At 39.3% G+C, this 20,862-nt stretch overlaps 1 protein-coding gene across 1 annotated transcript in view; it reads left to right on the forward strand.

Moving 5' to 3' along the window:
• The window catches only part of Dchs2 (dachsous cadherin-related 2), a 250,655-nt gene that overhangs the window by 115,168 nt on the left and 114,625 nt on the right, over positions 1–20,862 (forward strand). Inside the window, exons 2-3 of the mRNA XM_076864992.2 lie at positions 2,211–2,402; positions 17,570–17,801. Of these exons, the coding sequence (XP_076721107.2) occupies positions 2,211–2,402; positions 17,570–17,801 (424 nt within the window). The remainder of the gene's footprint in view (positions 1–2,210; positions 2,403–17,569; positions 17,802–20,862) is intronic.

The following is a 20,862-nucleotide window of genomic DNA, read 5'->3' on the forward strand; positions in this document are numbered from 1 at the left end:
AGGCTATCTCATCAGTTGAAAAAAATAGACAATGAATGAAAGCAAATAAATATATTGCAATTATTAGGATTTTCATTCAGGCCTAGAGTGTCTCAACCTAAGCACTATTGACATTGCGGGCCTGATAACTTTTTGTTGTGGGGAGTCTGTCCTGTACATTGTAGGATGTTTAGCAGCATCTCTGGCTTCAACCCACTACATGTCAGTAGAACCTCGTTCCCCATTGTGACAACCAAAAAGCTCTCTGGTCTTTGCCAAATGTATTCTTGGTGGCCGACTTCTCCTGGCTTTGAACCTTTGAGTTATGCTGCACAAATGCCCCTAAAGTCACATTCCAGATACCTGCTCAGGATAGAATGAGATGAGGGGACAGGCTTATTGAGACCTTCGCTGCTGGACATGTTTTGGGGATGGAGTTCACTTGGGAAGCATTGTAATTATGGTGTAGCTTCTGGATGTACATTGTACTGCTGAAAAATAGATTCACTTAAAATCCAAAGTTCAATGAGCATATTAGGAATACTAAAAAGACAGGTGAGATAGGTGATCTTTTGATTTGTCTGCCTCCACAAAACCTTGCAACAATGTGAAGGTCTGCCACAATTATCTCCAAGACTAACTGTGTAGTAGCTGGCACTGGGGAGACTATTCTGAGTATAACTTTGCATTTGCTTAATTTTACAAGTAGCAGCTGCTTGAAGACCTACACAATCTTATATGCTTATCTTCATGTATTATAAACTAATGATGCTTGTGTCAGAGACTATTTCCATTCATCAAATATCCTTATGTTTCTCTGCATTTCCTAGTCACCCTTGCAGTCAAGCTGGGGCCATGCAACTAGTTTTCTCCAGTGAAATGTGAATTGACTTGACTTTGAGGCCGAGGAAGTAACAGGCTAGAGTGCCTAGTCTATCTTCCCCCCCACATCAAAGTGACTTGGGGGGGTCCTGCCAATACATGTTGTCATGACCCAAAGAGAGAGCTGTTCCATGATTTCGTTTTCTCTGTTCTCTTTTTCTGGAACAACTGCTAGTTGGATGTTGGACTTTTGGAGATCATCTGCTTAATTTTCTTTTATTTCCAAGAATCATCTCTTCATCTATTTTTCTGCTTTCTGGAAACCAGTTAGAATTTGACCACACAGAAAAGGAGGTTCAGCTAAGCCTTGAGGGTTCAAGCATCACTACTGGTTGCCTTTCTTTATGGTAATGATATTATACTCAGAAAGCCACATGCTATGACATGAACAGTTATTTGAAATGGTGACACACATTTCCTAGTACATTGTGCTTTGAAGGAAAGTAAAAAAAAAAAAGATCGCAGGGGTGCATTTTTTCCAGTAAATAAAAGATGAAATGACAAGACTCAAGATTTGCAGAGAGAGAGAGAGAGAGAGAGAGAGAGAGAGAGAGAGAGAGAGAGAACGTGCACACAGTTTCAGGCATCCACCAGGGGGTCTTGACAGGGGCGGACTACTATACATGTATTCCCACAGTTAGCATAAATCAGTTAAGTGCTTTCATAATTCCACCTGTCTCATCCTGTTTACTGGTCATATGACTGCTGCTAACATAAGTGGTGCTTACAGGATAAGAAAGAAATGCCTTTCCTCTGGGCAGTGCCAGCTTCATGTCAGTACACCTGTTTTGGTGAGCAGTGTGCTGGCTTTTATGCACAGAAGGAAACCCAGGCTGGGACACCCAAAGCTCACCCTCCAGAGTGAACTTGGTCATTCCTATTGGTTTTCCAGCAGTCCCACCACTCTGCTTTGATTTTTTTTTGTCCTCTTGCCATTCTCAGGTTTAGCCCATCCCGTGAAGGCCTAGGAGGGAGAGGGAACCAACTAGTACATTGTCTAGTCCTGACAGCCATGTGGATATTTTTAAGCCTTTGCAGTTAGATGAGATCACTTAGCTATGATGAAAGAAATAAGAGGACAAAGGAATCCAGACTTCAGACTTTGGGAGGTCACTTGAACATGTGGGAATAGGCATAGGGGAAGGAAAGAGAATTTACTAAGGGAGGAAAAAAATGTAGAGTCAGAGTTGTGAGAGGAAGGAGGAGAAGAGAGAGAGACAATCAAAGCCTGTGCTTCTCTGAATAGCTGAGTGGTTATGTGATTGTCCAAATCATTATAATAATTCACAAATCACTGAGAGTAATGCCAGTATTTCTGCCGTCTCACAGATCCACCTCCTATCTCATAGGTAAAAGCCTCCGATGCAGATGCAGGCGTCTATGGCTTTGTTCAGTATTCTCTTTATGACGGATTCCAAAGCGATGAAGCCCCTCCAGCATTCCGGATCGACCCACACGATGGGCACATCTGTGTGTCTCAAGATATTGACAGGGAAAGGGATCCTGCCACCTTTGATCTCCTGGTGAAAGCGAAGGATGGGGTAAGTCTTTGTGTATGAAATTTCAAACATTCTCAAAAGTGAACCATGAAGTGTACTTTGTAGAGAATCAATTATCAATAATTGGCTTCCCAAATTTCATATACCCATCACCTCTTTCCTTTGCCTGAGTTTTTTTAAAGCAAATACTTGGCATTATATCATTTTACCCATTAATAATTAGATAATATCTCTAACAGATAGTGACTTTTAAAAACTATAACTACAATACTTCAGCAGTAATTCTTTGATAAAATCTAATATGGATTCCATGTTAAATTTTCTGGATTATCTAAGCATATATTTTAATAACTGGTTTATCTGAATCCATATCCAAGTAAGTCCCTGAATTTTTATTTTTGGCAAGCAAGTAGTGTATTAAATATACTTATCACGTATGTTTTCCTTTCTTTCCGTAGCTTGTCATTTCTTGTCCTTAATGGTGTCTTTTGAAGGCAAACGTTTTTAATTGTAAGAGAACCATTTTATCAATTTGTTTCCCTTTATAGCTAGTGCTTTTTTGTGTGTCACTTTAGCAAGCAATTGCTAACCTTAGAGGTGTTCTCTAACATTCTTTTCTAGAACCTTCTCATTGTTTCACCTTTCAGATCTGTTTTTCAGTCTAATGTTGGGAAGGTTTTTTCATTATTTCTCCAGTATGGTATTCAATTAATCCAGAACTCTCTATTGAAAGGATCTTTCTTCAATGTAATAGAGTCTCACTGTTGTGGAGAACCATGTGATTGTGTATGTGTGTGTCTCTCTGGACACTCTCTTTTTGACCTATTTGTCTGACTTAGTGGTAGCAATAGATACTCCTAATCATTTAAATTTTATAATACATTGTAATATCATGTATTCTCTTAGCTTTATCCTTGGCTATCTCTGATAAATTGTATCTCCAAATACATTTTGGAAACAACTTGTTCAATTTCCAGTACGTTACAGTAAAGGTAGACTAGTATGCACATTGACACTGGGATTTTTTTCACTTACCTTATTTTAAAGGCTTTATTTGTTTCTTTATTTTTTTCCATAAGAATATCTCTTTTTTTCATGTACCTCAACTCAGATATCTTAGCAACTTTGAATAAAATTTTTCCAATAAAATTTTCTCCCTTTTTTCCCAAATATATTTCTTTTGATGTATTTGAAAGAAATGGTGCTCATCCCATTCATTATGTGAGTATGCACAGGAAGAGTAATTTGAGGGTAATCTGAAGCACCTGCTAGGTGCCATTCCATGGATCTTTTTTTTTAATTTGTTCTTTTTGGAAATACATGACAATAGAGTGTATTTTGACATATTATCCATACATGCAGTATTACTTACTTGTTTCGTTTTAAAAATCTACTTACTATTCCTTTGTGTAGCTATATACTGCTAACACCTCTATGGGCTGATGTTTCTCATTTGAAATTAATAGGAGACTCTACCTACTTAAGACATGAGTCATTGGGGAAAATAAGCCTAATTGTATGTATTACAAGTAAACATATAGAAACTAATATGAAATAAACTAATTTATATTCAATAAGATATTCGTGTTCTATTTAGTTAGATTGTTGTGAATACCTGCCATCTGGCTTCCGGAATCCTTAATCCTATGTAATAAATGTGTAGGAAACAAAAGTAATAATAAACAGAGGAGTTTAGATTAATGTAAGTCTCTGCAGTTATTTAAAGCCCAATATATCCACACAGATATTAATATAAGACTTTAAAATGTATTCTTAATAGATCTGGGAACAATTATAAAAAGGCCCTCTAGAGATGAATAACCAGGTTAAAGTCAATACTGCAGGAGTCCAACACCTATTTCTAATTAGCTGGTTTCAGAAGATCTTGTAATGATGTGTAGAAATGGCTATCTTTATACAAATTGCATCATTTGGTGCAGGAAGGTTTTTTTTTTTTTTCTTTTTCCATAGTTCACTAATTAGGAGCACTGCAGCAGAATAAGAAAAAAAAAATCAATGTAATCAATTTGAACTCCCTTGCTTACTTCCATTTCCATACTCTACAGACTTATCCCCTAAAGAATGGAGTCCCTGCTGTATCATCCAAGTGCCACTTTAACCACCCATCCCCCGCTAAAGTGTCTCCAGCCTGAACAAATAGGATACATTTTTTCCCCAATCAAGAGGCACATTATTTTTAAAGATGATTATATTTAAAGATAATTTAAAGACAATTAAGAGAGATAACTGACTGTTAGGAGTTAGATGTGGTGTCCCCCAAAAGCTTGCGTTGTATGAGACAACACAAGAAGGTTTGGAGGAGAAATGACTGGGTTATAGCCTTAACCTATTCAGTGAATTCAGCCCTGATAGGATTAACTGAGTGATAAGTAGAGGCAGGTGGGGTGTGGCTAGAGGAAGTGGTTCATTGGGGTGTGGCTTTGGAGTATATATATGTATTTGTATCTGCCAAGCGCAGACCCCTCTCTCTGCTTCCTGATCATTATGTGAGCCACTTCCCTCCGCCACCCTCTTCTGCTGTGATGTTCAGCTTCTCCTGGAGCCCCAGGGAATGGAGGCAGACTTCAATGGGCTGAGACCTCTGATACTGTGAGCCCTAAACTAACCTTTTCCTTCTCTACAGTTGTTCTGGTCGGGTCTTTCAGTTGCAGCGGTGAAAAATCTGACTAAAACACTGACTATGTGCAACTTTTGCCAATTTTTAGAAATAAAAAATGAGACAATCTTTACATTGATAATGTTTGATAAGTCAGAATATTCACTTATATAAAATGGGAGTTCATAACCCACTTGAATCTAATGTATGAAATATGATATGTCAAGAGCTTTGTAATGTTTTGAACAACCAATAAATAAAAGATAAAAAAAAAAGATACAAAATGCTAAAAAAAAATAAATAAAGATTATTTCCAAGGCCTGAAGTCTGTTAGGGCTCATATTTATTAGAGATTTTATTAGAGAAAGATGAACCAGTTCATTGCTGAAATAAACCAGAAACAAACTTGCTACTATAGTAAAATGTAAAACATGGAAATGTAATATCTTTATAAAGACCTGAGAGAAGCTAGTCAGTCTCCTAATTTCTAAACTTCAAGTTTAGGATAATTCACAATTAGGTAAACCCACAAGAGCTCAATAGAAATATGACAAAGAAAAACTTGGCTTTAAATTTTTATATAAGGTCTCCAAACAATTTTATGCATGATACTTTTTCCTAAACTATAAAAACAGACGGCTCATGATCTAGGTCCTCCAGATTTCTCCCCATATCACAATTCTCCCTTCGAGTTACCTATTTCTGCATTAATTAAGATTCTTTTTGACTGTTCCCTGTGCAGGTAGTAGTTTTGTATTTGTGTGAAAAAAAAAGAATATTCACTTATAAAAACTCCTTGTTTTGTAAAAAGAAAACACTTCTTAAAAAAAAAAGCACAAAATATTTCTATTAGAATTGCAACACCCTCCCTATGGGTTCTTTATATTCAAATTCTCACTCTCCTTTTTCGGGTGATCTCATTTTTAGCCCAGTGCAGAACTTAGTTTCCAGAGAACTGCTCCGACCCTCCCTGTTTTAATGTAGGTTTTCATTATTATTTCCATATGGTAAGGACTATAGATCATGAATAGCTGCCATTAAAAAAAAATAGTTAATACAGAGCCAAGAGGAAGGCATGCCACCCTTGTGTCACCATCACTATGCCACAGGGTGATAGAGCTGAGCAGGTTGGGGGAACATGTGCATATAGTGAAATAACAAGTTGGCCAGGAGGCCTAAGGAGAGAAAGCATTGTGAACTAGAGCATTTACTGTGGTTTCCAGGGATGGGCAAGGCAGAATTAGCCGTCTTAGTGTTGACTGGTTTGAGAAGTTGCAGCACACTCTAGGACACAGAGACTGTACCAGTTGTCTAATACTTGATGCTGGGTTGGTCAGGGCAGGTGGACAGTGGTGTGGCATATAAAAGCCTGATTGGGGTATGGGCTCTGGATATTTGTCTGCATTTGAACAGCAAGTTGTTCACTGTCCTAGGACTGGGCTAAGCCTGGGAAGGGCTGTCCTCCAGGGTCATCAAGGCCCCAGATGTCAAAACATCCGAATATAGAAAATAGGAGATATGGTTAATGCACTACCCTGAGGGGTCTCCAGGAAGAGAAAGACTAAGGGCTCATTAGAACTCCTGGAATATTGGGGCAGTACAAGAGAAAATATTTGCAGCTACCTCAGTTCAATACCAACTTATTTTACATAACAGTGATATTGAGGCAATTCACCTTTTGTCCACGTGTAGCATTTTAAATCCTCAAAGGAAGTTTTTGTCTTGACACAGGCTACTTTCAACACTTTCTTCTCCTTTGCGGTGCATTGTTCCTGGCAAGCTTCACCAGCGCTGCTCAGTCCTGGGCAGACAGCCCAAGAACTCTTCTTCAGGGACCATCAGCAGCTGCTTCACCCCCCTCACTGCTTTCCCCATCCTCCTCCTTGTCTTCATCTTCATTTTCCATGCTTTACTTTATGTCCATTCTCTTCTGAGTTTGTCTCCTCTAGAAGATTTTTAGCTGCTGGTTCCATCTCCAGCCAAGTCTGTCTTTCTTCAATCTTGTGGGACTCCAGGCATTAAAAGTCATTGAGAATCACCTGCTTCAAACATGCCCCCCAAACAGAAAGCAGCCCATATCCGAGACCAGAGTGGCTCTAACGCCACATTGGTTTTTTTCAGAACCATCTTCATCCTTCCAACTGGCCTAAGGGAAAGGACATTCATAAAATGGTGACTATGGCCCTATCTTCTATGACAACCACTTTGGCTATCTCTGTGGGCTCCTGTGTGATGACTTCCCCAAATTCCTTCTTGCTGTCTATCAGCCTTGTCCCCCACTTTTTTGCCTCTCCTGTTTCCTCTTCTCAGACCTAGGTTGCTTCAGCTTTTCAGCAAACCAGCAGTCTGTGTTATCATGGAAGTACAGCTCACTAATGAAGTCATCCTCCAGGTTATCTTTCTTATTACAGACACTCCCAAAGAGCAGTATCTGATGATTCATGTCTACAGCCCCCCCAAAGCCAGACATTGGAAAGGGCTGGCTTTACTCTTGGAGTAAACTCAATCCCAATCTACGCTCATTTGCCTTCTCCTTCCTCAGAGGAGAAACAAATAAATGCAGCATGATTGTTCATACCTTTATTGTTTCCAACAGCCTTCACAGATGTTGATGTTGCCCACAAGAGTGATAGACATATGACAGCCCAGTCTGGGTGGAGACCCAGACCCTCATGTGGATAGCTTGCTTTACAGAAATATGGTTAAAGGTATACATATCCCTTGTTATTTCATGGAAAAAGAATTATCTGTTTCTTCTAATTCCATCTGAATCCACTCTGACCTTATGGAAGGATATAATTTGCTCCCAGGTATTGGTGGCCACACATGGGACCCTGGGTTCCATGTAGTGGTAAAGCTTCTTTCCACTGGAAGAAGAAAACTGTCACCTTGAGATACCACCACTGCCTAGAAAGTACAGTGCCTTGACCTTTGGGTCAGGCATCTTTTCTGACATTACAAATACAGAGCTCATTACACAAACATGTATTTTGGTCACTGAAAAATTCACCTCTGCAAAAGATCAATTCATTATTGAGCATAAAAGGACACCTTGAACCTTGGTGAAGGTGAGGAACATGAAATTTCTATGTCTTTTTAGCATGTATTGTTTGGAATCTGTGTCTTTTTAGCATGTATTATTTGGAAGTTTGTTATCAGGGGGGACCTTTAAGATCTACCCCTTTCCTGAACGCTTGGACACCTTCTCCATCTTGATGGCTACCTTCTTCTTCTGGCTTTTCCTGCCCATCTTGTGGATATAAGCCACAGAGTGACCCAGGGAAGAAACTGTACCTGGGAATCCTCCAAATGATGTCCTCATGGGAACAGTGCTTGGCATGAGGCAGGGATGCATCTTAAGACAAATTCTAGAAGAATCCATTCTATCCACCTATCATAGACTTTTAAAAGTTTCCTAACCTTCACCCTGTTTGGACTTAACACTGCCTCTAACATTCTTTATGTTTGCCTCAGAAAGTACAGAAAGAAAGCCACATATGTGCTTTTATGTTGAGTGTGTCTATGTGCACACACAAATATAATGTGTACACACACACACACATATATATACATGTAAATAAGTACAGATGCACACGTACATATATGAAGTTATCCAGTATACAGCATTACTGCATAATCTTCATGAAATTCTTCTGTGATAAACTGTGAGTTTTGACAGGGTAACCTCTGCATCTGTCATAATTATTCTGTGTAATATCTACTAGCCTTGTATGTCCCTCAGAAATCCATCATCAAATAGGTCAGAAAAGATGAAGATAACGAGCCAGGTAATGATCCAGCAGGCTGCCCCTGAAAACAATCCAGATTGCACCCAAAGGAAAGATTAGCTCAGACAAGATATGTTAGGTTCAAAATGTTGCCATTCAGGCCATAATGAATTTATTCAAAACAATAAACTGACGCTTGACAGAAGTTCTTTAATTTTACATAATCACCTTGACAATCTATGGCTTTTCCTCTCGTCCTTTCTCTTTCTAATAAATGTCCTCTAAGCCCTTGGTAGGAAAATTGCTGGAAACTCATTTACTGGTGGTTCCTAAGAGATTTTTATCTGTTAGTAGAAGAATATTTCTTATAAAATAACCCAGATGTTCTTGGCTTCTTTGTTGCTGCTCTATTTATCTTTGTGGCGACTGTCAATATTTTTTTTAACTCCATCACTTCTACTCGACTGATATTACATCTGAAATACTCAATTTTTTTTCTGTTCATGCTACTGCTATTTATCTCACACATAGTAGCCATGGTGAAGATGCTATAAAATGAAATAATGGGATCAAATAATTGCCAATCACATGGGTTTCCCCAATAAAATTCTATAATATAATTAATTCCAACCTTATATCTAATTTTTATTTTTTTATCCATGTATTTTCACCAAGTGGAGCTCTCATTTTTGGAACATGTATTTATTAACATTGTTCCCTCATTTTTGGCTGAATTCTGTAGCTGAAATGTGTCTGAAATATAGCTATTTCAACTCTGTCTCACCCCTCTAGGCTTAACAGAGGATTGTGTCAGACTAATAATATAAAAAGTAAATTGACTCAGCTTCTCACCATTGTTTATATTAATGACAAAGTTGGCTATTAAGGTTATGCTATTTAGTGTGTGTGCAGTGCAGATTGAAACCCAAAAGCAAACTTCCCAAGTAAAGGACATGTTCATTTTAATTCTAATAGCTTATGTAATCTCACTTTCTAAACAGTGTTCAGGTACTTATTTCTCTCTTTCGTTTCATTGATTACCATCCCCCACCCATTTCAGAATGCCATTGGGCAATTGTGCCTCATGTTTTCTAGTTCAATTTTTCTACACCTTATCTGAAATGAATTACCCACCATTCTTTCATATATTTCATAGACTAATTCCAAAATGTCTTAGATACCACTTTACTTCATTCTTGTCTGCAAGAGTTTAATCCTCTCTACCTTCTGTTACTATCCATATTCTCATCTGCACTCTGCTCAGTTCATGCCTTAATTTGAATTTCTTTTGTACTCACAATTTCTGTCCTTCTAAACTCTTCTATTATGCTCTCTAAAACCCATGGTCCATCATTTAGCAAATCCCTTTATACACTCAGCCTGGTCTCTCTCTGTTCCTTTATCTCCTTGCCCTGATTGAAAATAGTCTGAGGATACCAGGTTCTTCCTGGCCTCTGAAAGGGAAGACCAGAATTCCATAAATTACAAGCCAGGAGGTAGTGAGATAGGGCCTTCCTGATGCCCAAGGCGTTATCTAAGTCTTTTCTACTCCATTCTTGAGAAAACAATTTGTTTTTGAGGTTCAAGTTGTCAGACTATATCACAGACATTCCTTTTTATTGTTATCATGTTTTAAATCCCTTTATCACTTTGGGATTTTTTTCTACCTTGCTCATAGTCTTTCTCTTCACCACTGTATTCACCAGCTTTCCATTTCTATAACGAAATGCTTGAGATAATTAAATTATAAAGAGAAATGGTTTGTTTTGGCTTACAGTTCTATAAAGGTTTCGGTAAAACCCCATTGATATGGGCCTTAGGTCAGGTAGCAAATCATGGCAGAAATGAGTGATGGAGCAAACTGATCACCTCCTGAGCCAAAGAGGAAGAGGCCAGGATCTCACAGTCCCCTTTCAAGGGCACCTCTCCAGTGACTTAAGGATCTCCAAGAAGGCCCTACAGCCTGAAGGTCCAGAGCATCTCTTAAGAGTGCCATTCTAAGGACCAAAACCTTTAACACATGGAGCTTTGAGGCCATTCAACATCTAAACTATAGCAACCACTTTTTCCTCATCAATCTTGGAGCTTTCAATATTTATAACTATCTTGTACTCAGAATATCACAGCTCCTTGACTTTCTCATTGCAAAGATCATTACCTAATTAATGGTGGTGAGGTGTCTGAAATCTTGATTTCAAGCATGCTACTTTCTGATCAGCATTTTTATCTTCCTGTCTCGCTTACTGGGGCACCTCTACTCCCATCTTCCCATAGGAAGATCAACTGGTTTATTACCCATCATTGAAGCCATTCAGTTGCAAACACCCTTCCCTAGAACTCTCCTGGTAAAACCTTAGCTTTGCCTAAACTCAACTCTTCGCCTTTTCTGCATGTGCTTCTCAGCAGCCAAATGTGCCTAGAGAAGAGGAGCCCATCTGCTGGAGATAGGAGGGTTTTTACCTTCCTGCTACCAACTCTACTTACCTACTCACTTAGTAGTTCATTCTCTACTTTCTTCTTGTCATATTAGAGATGTCCCTGTTTGCATCAGAAGCAAATCCCTCCTGGTGTTCAGGGTCAGCCTACTCAAGGTCATCACTTTTCTCTTTTTCCTGCACTATTAATTTCTCAAATTCTCTTGAATGTATCCCATACAAGGCAGAATAGTGATCTCTTTTTTTTAAAAAAAAATCTTTAAAAAAAACTCCTTCTAATTTCATATACTTTCTTAAAAACCATTTTATTCCTTTTTTTCTCTTCCATATTAAATCTACTTAAAATAGTTGTCCCTGTTTTCTCACTTATGCACTTCCTTTGATGGATTCTTCCTTTCCAATAAAACTGCTTTTATCAACAGGATTACAGTTGTGCTGTATCCTGGCATTATCGATTCATTAATTTTTAACTTCTTCAACCTTTCAGTGATTTGAAAAATATTCTTTGAATGCTGCTCTGCTTGGCTTTGTTGACACCCCAACTTACTGCTTTCTCTTTACTAAGCTGAACCTTCATTTTTCTTCACCTTTGTTCATAAAACTTAGACTGGATCACATTGACATAGAAGGCTCACTAGGATGCAAACCACGATGCACACAAACTAAGAGATGTGAAGAATAGATATTAATATTCTGCTCTTCGGGAGTCCCAGAAGGCAAGAACAAAGAGAATAGAGAGTAGACAATTGCCAAAGTAGAAATAACAGCAGAAAATTTTCCATATCTGCTGATTGCCCCCAGGCAACCTTCTGGCCTCAGAGATATTGTTTGCTTTCAAGCTTGGAGTTTTCCCAAAGTACTCCCGCCTCTCACAGCATAATTTGAGGGCATTGGGATTTGGGTAGATTGCTTAGGAGTTTCTTCTCATAATTTTAAAAATCAAATGATTAAAATTAAATCAAAGTGACCCCCGACTTGTTGGTAGAAAGAGAAGAGGTTAAAAAAAATTAATAAACATTCATGCGTGAGATGTATTGGTTACCTATTGATGCATAACAAGTTATTCCTGAATTTAACAGCTTAAAATGACAACCATTTATTATCTCATGTCATTTCTAAGGTCCGGGAGTCTGGAAGTGGCTCAGCTGTGTGGTTCTGGCTCAGAGTCTCTCATGATGCTGGGCTATCAGAAGTTTCCATCTTCTGGACAGAAGTTTTGTAATACAGCTTAGGGAAGTGGGTTCTGCAAGGGGATAGAGGGAATGAGTTTAGATCTGCTTTCCTGACAGCATTCAGTGGGATACTGATTTCCCAAAAAGGAACCTTCTAAAAAGGGTTCTGTGGTCCAGAAAGAGTGGGTTATAGGGATACAGCTTGACATGACCACAGCCATCTTGGTTGTAACATTATCCCAATGCCTGCAGGACAAACAAAGTTGTTCACAGTGGGCCAAACATCTTGCATGCTTTCTACTGACCCCTTCACTGCATTTTAACTGACCTTGGACACATTAATAGTTTTCGAGAAAGACCAGAGACATTCCAGTTGGCAGCAGCCCTCTTTTTTCTAGTTTAGCGTATAAATCCCTTCCTCTTGCCTCAGGGTGTGAGGATGGACCTGTCTTGCTGACACTCAAGAGGTGCTTGTTTCCATAAATCCCCAGTAAATTGCACCTTGTGCTACCTGAGATCCATCTGCCTGTTTCTTTCATGTCATGGCACTGTCTACATGTGGTGGCTCATTCTCATACACCAGGACTGGGTTTCTCCAAAACAGGGCAGTGTTCATTTCTTCTAGAAATGTGCATACAAAAGGCTCTGCGAGAAGTTCTGAGAAAATGAACCCATCTGACTTGGTGAATTTAGCATTTCCCCACCTTTTTGACTAAGGAATCTCTTTATTGATTTATGAATTTTTAAAAATACATCTCTTCCTTACTACCCAGGTATCTCTCTCTAAAACATAGATTTGATCACATCACTTCATTAATGCCAGCAACAGTGTCATGTTGGAGTTTAGGGAGAATAAGTGAGTATTTGACTTTTTTAAATTTTGTTTTTGTGATATTTTTCATATAAATAATATATCAGCACAGCAAATGTATACATGACTTGTTAACAAATAAAAACATATGTCTTGAGGGCATGCACACACATGTTTTTGACTGATGGTGAAACCAAGTTTGAAACCAAACTCTGTTCTGGCTTCTGCTGGTGGGTGGGGTCTATGTAAGGTAAGGGCCTATGCAGCTGAGAAAGCTCCTTTTAGTTTGAGTAGCTAATTACAGCAGGGGCTGCCTGTTAGTGTCAGTTGGTCAGCTCAGAGTGTCACAGCCAACAAAGCCTGATTCTTTTCCACTACTATCCAGTGGTGTGTTGCCTCTCTAAATGGTGGCCCATGCCCTCCACGTGTTGCAACAGACCCCAATAGAACACTACAACCTCTTACCAGGTTCTTGTTTTGCAAATCTGAAGAACTAAACTCATGGGACAAAAGAAGGCAAGAATGAGAGGAGAAGGATTTATTCAAGTGTGAAAAGTAGAAATTGAACTCTTGCAGGAGCAAGAGGAGACCCCCAATAGGGGTTGCTGCCAGTGTGTATTAGTCTAGGGTTTTATGTAGCACATGGGTCAATGCTTTTGGTTCAAATTTATGCTAATTGGGGTTTGGAAAAGTACTAAGGCTATTGGTTATCCCTGCAATCCCATTCAGATCTGCTCCACTTCTGTTTTCCTCCTGCTGGGGGGCGGAAGCAGGGTACAAGATGGTGGGAGTGTGGATGCTTGGGGTTCCACCTGTCTTGCTGTGTGGAGCAGGCATCTGCACCAGCCCAGGCCAGGTGTGGGGTGAGGGGTGGTGACAGGTCTGGTCCCCCTAGCTCAGCTCTGCCCTGAGCAACATGCCTCAACCCACACTAGCAGGGAGGGCTCCGTGCAGCCACAACCAAGCTCACTTCTCTGCAGGGATTAGTGGGCTGGCCGTGCAGCTTGGCAGCTGGAGAACCGTGACCATGGAGGCCTTCAGCATACAGAATACAGCCCAGATTTGTTAGTTTTTGAAGGGTGGCTACAGGGTTGAAGTGGCCTCTAATCCGGTGCTCACAGCTCAGGCGAATCATGCCTCTACATCTGAGTTGCTTCCCAATCCTTAAACGGAGAAGTTTTAAAAACTCATCTGGTGACAAAACTTATTTGACATTACATGAAGCTAATAACATTCTTAAAATCCTTCTAAGTGTGTCTATTCTCCTACTTTGTTGCTCTTGTTATCCCAGACCCTGCTATCCTCTGTTACCTTTCTAAAATGGAAAGTCTGAATTCCAAGCAAATCTCTCTGACTTCAAGTATTTAACTTGTAAGATCTTATATTTGATGGTTATTAATCATTAAAAATGCTTTTATCTGTATTGTGCCACTCATTTCAATGACAGGTCTGCAGATGACCCAGCTTCATGGAAGAGGTGGCTTAGCTTTGGGCCACCTGACTTTCTCAAGGCTACACGCCCAGATGTTGGCACAGCCAGACACTGAACCCAGTCTCTTGGCTCTGAATTGTTCTGCCCTACCACAGACCTAGCCACCTAGAGTCTGTCTTATAGACAGTGAGTTCCTTAAAAACAGGGGCCCTGTTTTTCTTTTATTCTGTAAGGTCAAGTCCATGCAAAGCCAGTCTTACAGGAGAGGTAGAATTTATGCCACAGCAGAGCAGAGTAAAAGAACCTCAATTTAAAAGAAGTCACCAGAGGCTTTGAGGATAGATGAATCTTTGTTCTAGTTGTAGATGTGCTATTTATAGTCTCCTTTACCAAGTCACCAAGCTTCTCTATGCTTCAATTTCTTATCTGTGATAGGAAGAAACCCACAAAAACCTTAACAAGGAAGACTATCACAATTAAAGAAAAAATACATGTAAGATACACTTAAAATACACATAAATGGTTATTAAAATAGAAAAATACCCCTTTTGATGAATTCAGCAGGTAAAAAAAAAATTGAATTTCTAGAAAAGGGAGACTGAGGTGTCTATTTTCCCTGCAAAATTCTGTGACAATAAGTCCATTCACTTTGTCTAACATTTGCTGATTTTTTTTAATAGCATTGCCTGGTTGAGGATGTTCTTGGAATTAAGTTCTTTGTTCTTAAAGATCTTAGAGTGGAGAAATGTTCATTTCTTCATATTTTCCCCGACTCTTTTGGTACTTTGCTCATCTGCCTTTTCAGCCCTTCTTCAGCCTGAGTGCTTGAACTTGAGGAGAAACCAAAGAGGAAGGAGAAAAAACACATCTGAGAAGGCAGGCTCTTTGGAGGAAAAGTAGAGTATATGTCAGATGTCATGGATTTTCTGCTTGCTTATAATCAGTCTGTGGTTCCCTCTTCCCGTACCTACCCAGACACCTGCAGGTGATTTTACTTTGCTGAAGGTGCAGACCTGTCTGTATTGTTTGTTCACAGGCCAGAAGGATGTGTGAGCACTGTTCTATTCCAATCATGACTAGTCCTCACTTCTCCTGTTCTAACTGGTAACTGGCAGGGAGGGCTGTGGAACTTTACCCAACTTGGAACATGGAAAATCACTATTGCTAAAGATTTGTTTCTCAATTCCTTTTTAGTCCTCAAAGTCTGGTATACATGGACCTTTGAATTATAAGAGCCATTTCCAAATCCATTGTCAGTTTCACCCTGAACAATGCCGTCTTTCTTGCCCTGCCTCACCCTCCACATGCGCTTCCTCCCATCGGCACAGCGGCAGGCCTCTTTTAGTCTCATGCCAAGCCTCCTTCACTGTCATTCTTGTTCCTCTTTGCTCAGTGCCTCCCTGCCGCAGTGGGAAAATGGAACAAAAAGAACAAAAGAAAAAGGAAAAAAGGAGGGGGGGTGGATAAATGAGGAAATCCAGGCTCCTGTGACTTACCAAGGATTTTTGTCAAAACTGGAAAGTGTCAAAATGTACCAGATAGCAATGGAAAATGGGTCCTGAAAGTAGGAACAGATGTTATGCTTTAGAAAAGGAAAAATTGCAGGGGGCAGTGTTCTTCTATTTTGTTTGCTCCCCTTCTCTTGGTTTTACATGGAGGTGACACAAAATAAATAGTCTGGGATCCACTTCTCCCTGCTTTGTGCTCTGTGTCACCTTTCTCAAGCCTGAAAAATTCCAATTTCCAAAGCAGTCAAAGCCATAGTGGCCCCAAGGACATGGAATAAGTCCCTTCACTGTTCCTTCCTTGTCCGGGCCGGTCCACTCCTGGCTTGGTGTTCCGTGAGCATCCGCACTGGGACCTTTCTTCGTGGCCCTCCAGCCAGTTGTGAGCACTGTAGCCAGGACAACAATTAAAAGCAGAGTGTGGTGGTGCACGCCTGTAATCCCAGCTACTCAGGGGATCCGATCGAGGCAGAGGATTGCAAGCTCAAGGATAGCCTGGTCAATTTAGCAAGACCCTGTAAGGGTGTAGCTCAGTGGTAGAGCTCTCGCCTAGCATGCATGAGGCCCTGAGTTGAATCTCCAGGACTGCAAATAAAAGACCAATACATGCATATTTGAATATCTATCTATCTATCATCTATCTATCTATCTATCTATCTATCTATCTATCTATCTATCTAAAATTGAAGTTGAATAAACTGTTCCTGTGCTTAAAACTCTCCAGTGAAGAAGTTCACAGAGCCTGCATGACCTGCCCCTACCTGACATCAGCCGCAGGGCCTCCATTGCTGTTCCTGAACAGGCCACAGGGGGCGCACTGCCCACTTGCCACAGAGCCTTTGTACCTTTCCTCTTTTTTAATCTTCCAGATAACTGAAGTCAAGCTCCTTCATATAAGTCTATACTCAAATCATTCATACCTCTGAGTGACGTTTTTCATTAGCGCATCCACCTCTGATACTTCCTCATCCCTTTTCCTTAGCACTTACTAACATTCACTTCAAATTATTTTAGAGATAAAAGTAATTTTAGTTTGTTTTTTTTTTCAGGCATCAGAACAACTTTCATTAAATATCTTTGGCCTTTACTCTGAAATTCTTGCTTATAAGCTCTTTTCATGGTAATCTCATTCTTTTTTTTTTTTTTTAGTTGTTGATGGACCTTTATTTTATTTATTTATATATGGTGCTGAGAATTGAACCCAGTGCCTCACACATGCTATGCAAGCACGCTACCACTGAGCCACAAGCCCAGCCCTATCTCATTCATATTTAAGAATCAGCACTGAAATATAAATACACGCCATCATATAGGAAGTCATGTCAAGATTAAAAGTAAAATGAAATATGTGTGTGTGCACATATGTGTATATATGTGAGGGCATATATATGTATACCTGTATCTGTACAATGATATTTTGTTGTTTGAGAAGTCTGTTGTAGGATCATTGCCATTTATGCTTTATGCCAGTATGTTCAGCTCACTCATCACCACTCATTCATCCCACAGGGAGGGCTAAGTGCCCAGGCTTTTGTTCGTGTGGAACTAGAGGATGTGAATGACAATCATCCTGTGTTTGACCCACCGACCTATGTGACAAGCATCAGTGGCCAGACCCAGCCAGGCACTGAGATCATCAGTGTCCACGCCACGGACAGGGATTCTGGGACATATGGCACGGTGGCTTACGAACTCGTTCCGGGAGACCTGTCATCCCTCTTTACCATTGACTCCACCACAGGTATGTGACCGTGGGGTAGTTTTATCCTCTGGTTCGTTAGGTCTCAGCTTAATTGTTTAATGATCAGAAACTTAGGAAAAAAAATTTTAAATAGGAAGGGTGTTGCAGGATTCAGCTTTCCAGAAGGCACTGAGACTCAGTGAAATGGACCGGCCTTTTGTCATTAGGTCCCACCTTTGCTTCTACTTGCTTTCATGTTTTTTAATGGGCTCAGTTTCCTATTAGTGCTAATAATACCTATGTTGCAAAGTTGTTGTGACAACCAAAGGCAGTAAATTACACTGAAGCTGTTGGCCAGTGGTATATAATTATCTTTCAAATGTCCATCTCCCCTTATTTGTATGAACATGCCATCTAAGGAGGACTTAGTATCATTTCAGTGTCTTAATGGATGGTATCAGTGCAAGGAGACCAAGTAGACATCTTTCTTCATGCTAGGTCTGGTATTCCCTTTCAGTCTTAGTCTCCTTGTTTCTAAACTCTTACCTAAAACTCCTTTCATTTTTCTAACATGGTAATTAATTACATATCTACCAAAGAAGCCCAGTGAGCAAAGCAATTCTTGTAGAAATAATAAATATTTCAGAGGTCACCTTCCTTATTACTTTGTTGTAAAAAAAATGATGTTTGAAATATTTGTCATAAAAATCAAAATTCAAATTAGATAATATTATTTTATAATACTTTTGATATCCTTAGAGATATTCTAGTCTAAAACTGAAGCTACAAAAGAATGAAATGATTTTTTTCCCTTCTATATTCCTTCTCACAATCTGAGAAATATGTTGAATGTGTTTCTATTATATGGGAATGATCCTGCCTGGGACTACAGTAGACTGTGTATTGTCACATTGGATCTTCACAATACCTTTATGATCACCACATGCTTTAGAAACAGATGACAATTTACTCAGGAAATGTGATCTACTGCGTTAGTTTGCCCTCTCTGGGCTCTCTAGGTAGAGTCACCGCAGCTTCCAGCAAGAGAGTGCTTCATCTGGCTCATGTGACAGGCTGGAGGATCAATTTGTTTACACTGGCAGTCTTTATAAGGCAAACTTTTCCTTGCTTGAAATAATCCACTGACATGGACTCTGTACCATTTCAAAGATCAGAAGAAATACTTTTGTAGGAAATTAGTCTGCTTATCTCGGCTTTTTTCAAAATTCATCTTCACCAAGGACCTTAAATGCCTGTCAAATCATCAGGCCCTGTAGGGCACTAGTGTTGCCAAAAATATATAGGTCAGCCACTAATCAGGATAGGGATCTAAGAGCATGAGGCAGATTGTTTTTAAAAGACATCAACACACTCATCATCCAGTTTCCCCTGGAAGAGCTGGAAGAATGAACTGTATTCTGTTTTTAGAAGAGATCTCTGTCACTGTACTGCCCCCATGCTTCCCTTCCTGGCACGGGCTACAAGACAAATGCCATTGTTAATCATGGAGAACGCTCTTCATGTGTGTCATTATCTAGGGAAAGCATTGTAGTAATTTTCTTTCTTTTTTTTTTAAAGAGTAAAGACCAAATTTGTAATGGAAGTAGCCTTGAGTTACTATTGTTGGCAATTTTGATGCCCGTCCATCTAGGTAGAAGGCATTTCTCAGACAAACAGTGCTTGGAATTGGGTCATACTTAATCACAACTCAGGAAAGACTTGTGAGACCTGGTCATGGTTGACTTTAACCTTTAGAGGAGAATGAAGCAGTGTGATGACTACTGTGGGAAAGAATTTGTCTAGGGAACCAGCAGTCTCCAAGACGAATGGTTGAGCTCCATCAATCCATCAGTTGAAGCTAAGAACACAATGTATATATTTATGGTATCTCAGGTATGCTGTGTTATACGTCCACATCACAAACTGATAAAATCAAGCTAATTAACCATCACCTCGTGCACTCTGGATTTTTTTTTTTTTTTGTAGTCAGAACATTTAAGATCTCTTCTCAAAGCAATTTTCAAGTATAGAAGATTATTATTCATTATATTCACCATATTCTACAGTACATCTCCAGATAAAATGTCTTCTTTGAAGGCTAAATGGTATTCCATATATGTCTATACCACATTTCTTTATCTGTTCATCTATTGATAGACACACTAGTTGATTTCATACCTTGGTTATTGTAAATACTGCTGCTTTGAGCATTTAGTGCAGATATACTCTTTGACCTGCTGATTTCAGTTTCCTTTGAGGATATACCCAGAGGTGAGAATGCTACTGTTGACTTTTCGAGGAAACTCTATGCTGTTTCCCATAATGGTTGTGCCCCATTTTCTATATAAGGATGTTCTCTGAAAATAGAATCAGGAGCAGTATTGAAATATGATTTTCTTCTTCTGGATTCGTTTCTTATTGTTGTTGTTGTGTTTTCTTGCTTCACCCTAAGGCCCATCTCTACCAAGTCTTCCAGTATAAAAATAACCCCAACAAACGATCTCTTTCAATAACTATTCATGGAATAAATTTACAAATGACATTTATTAATAATCAAAAAGTGATGTAAATCTTTATTACAGACTTCTAAGAAATTGCATGGGAGTTCCATTGATAACATGGAACAAAACCTAATTTAAAATCCTTTTTGTGATTAACAGCATCAAAACTGACTCTATGGCTACCAGACTCTCCCAATCTCTATCTAGCTTACCTATGTGGACACTGGTATTTTTTCTTTCCTTTTTTAAAAAATTACCTCCCTTTGTCTCTGGATTTATTCTTTTCTTTTATCCTTTCAGTGGGAAGTTTTCAAGCTAGTCTTGGTACCTTTCAATTATTCCCTTTCTTCTTTAACCTGAGCTCCTACATAGCTAGGTAGAGGAGAAATAAAATAACCTGAGAATATTGAGCAATGATGAACCCAATTATGCATTGTCACTTCCTCTTTCATTACTTTAAAATTCTCTCTTAGAGACTTTCCTGTCTTGGAAACCTTTGCTCATGGCTTCATGCATCCTTTCTTTCTGAGGATTTCTATGCCAGACGTGCTATTTTAAAAGCTCACATATTTTGTATCACAGGCTCATGTTTTCCTGAAGACAAGAGATTGCTCATTGAT

Source organism: Callospermophilus lateralis, chromosome 8 (assembly GCF_048772815.1).
Source record: "Callospermophilus lateralis isolate mCalLat2 chromosome 8, mCalLat2.hap1, whole genome shotgun sequence".
NCBI lineage: Eukaryota > Metazoa > Chordata > Mammalia > Rodentia > Sciuridae > Callospermophilus > Callospermophilus lateralis.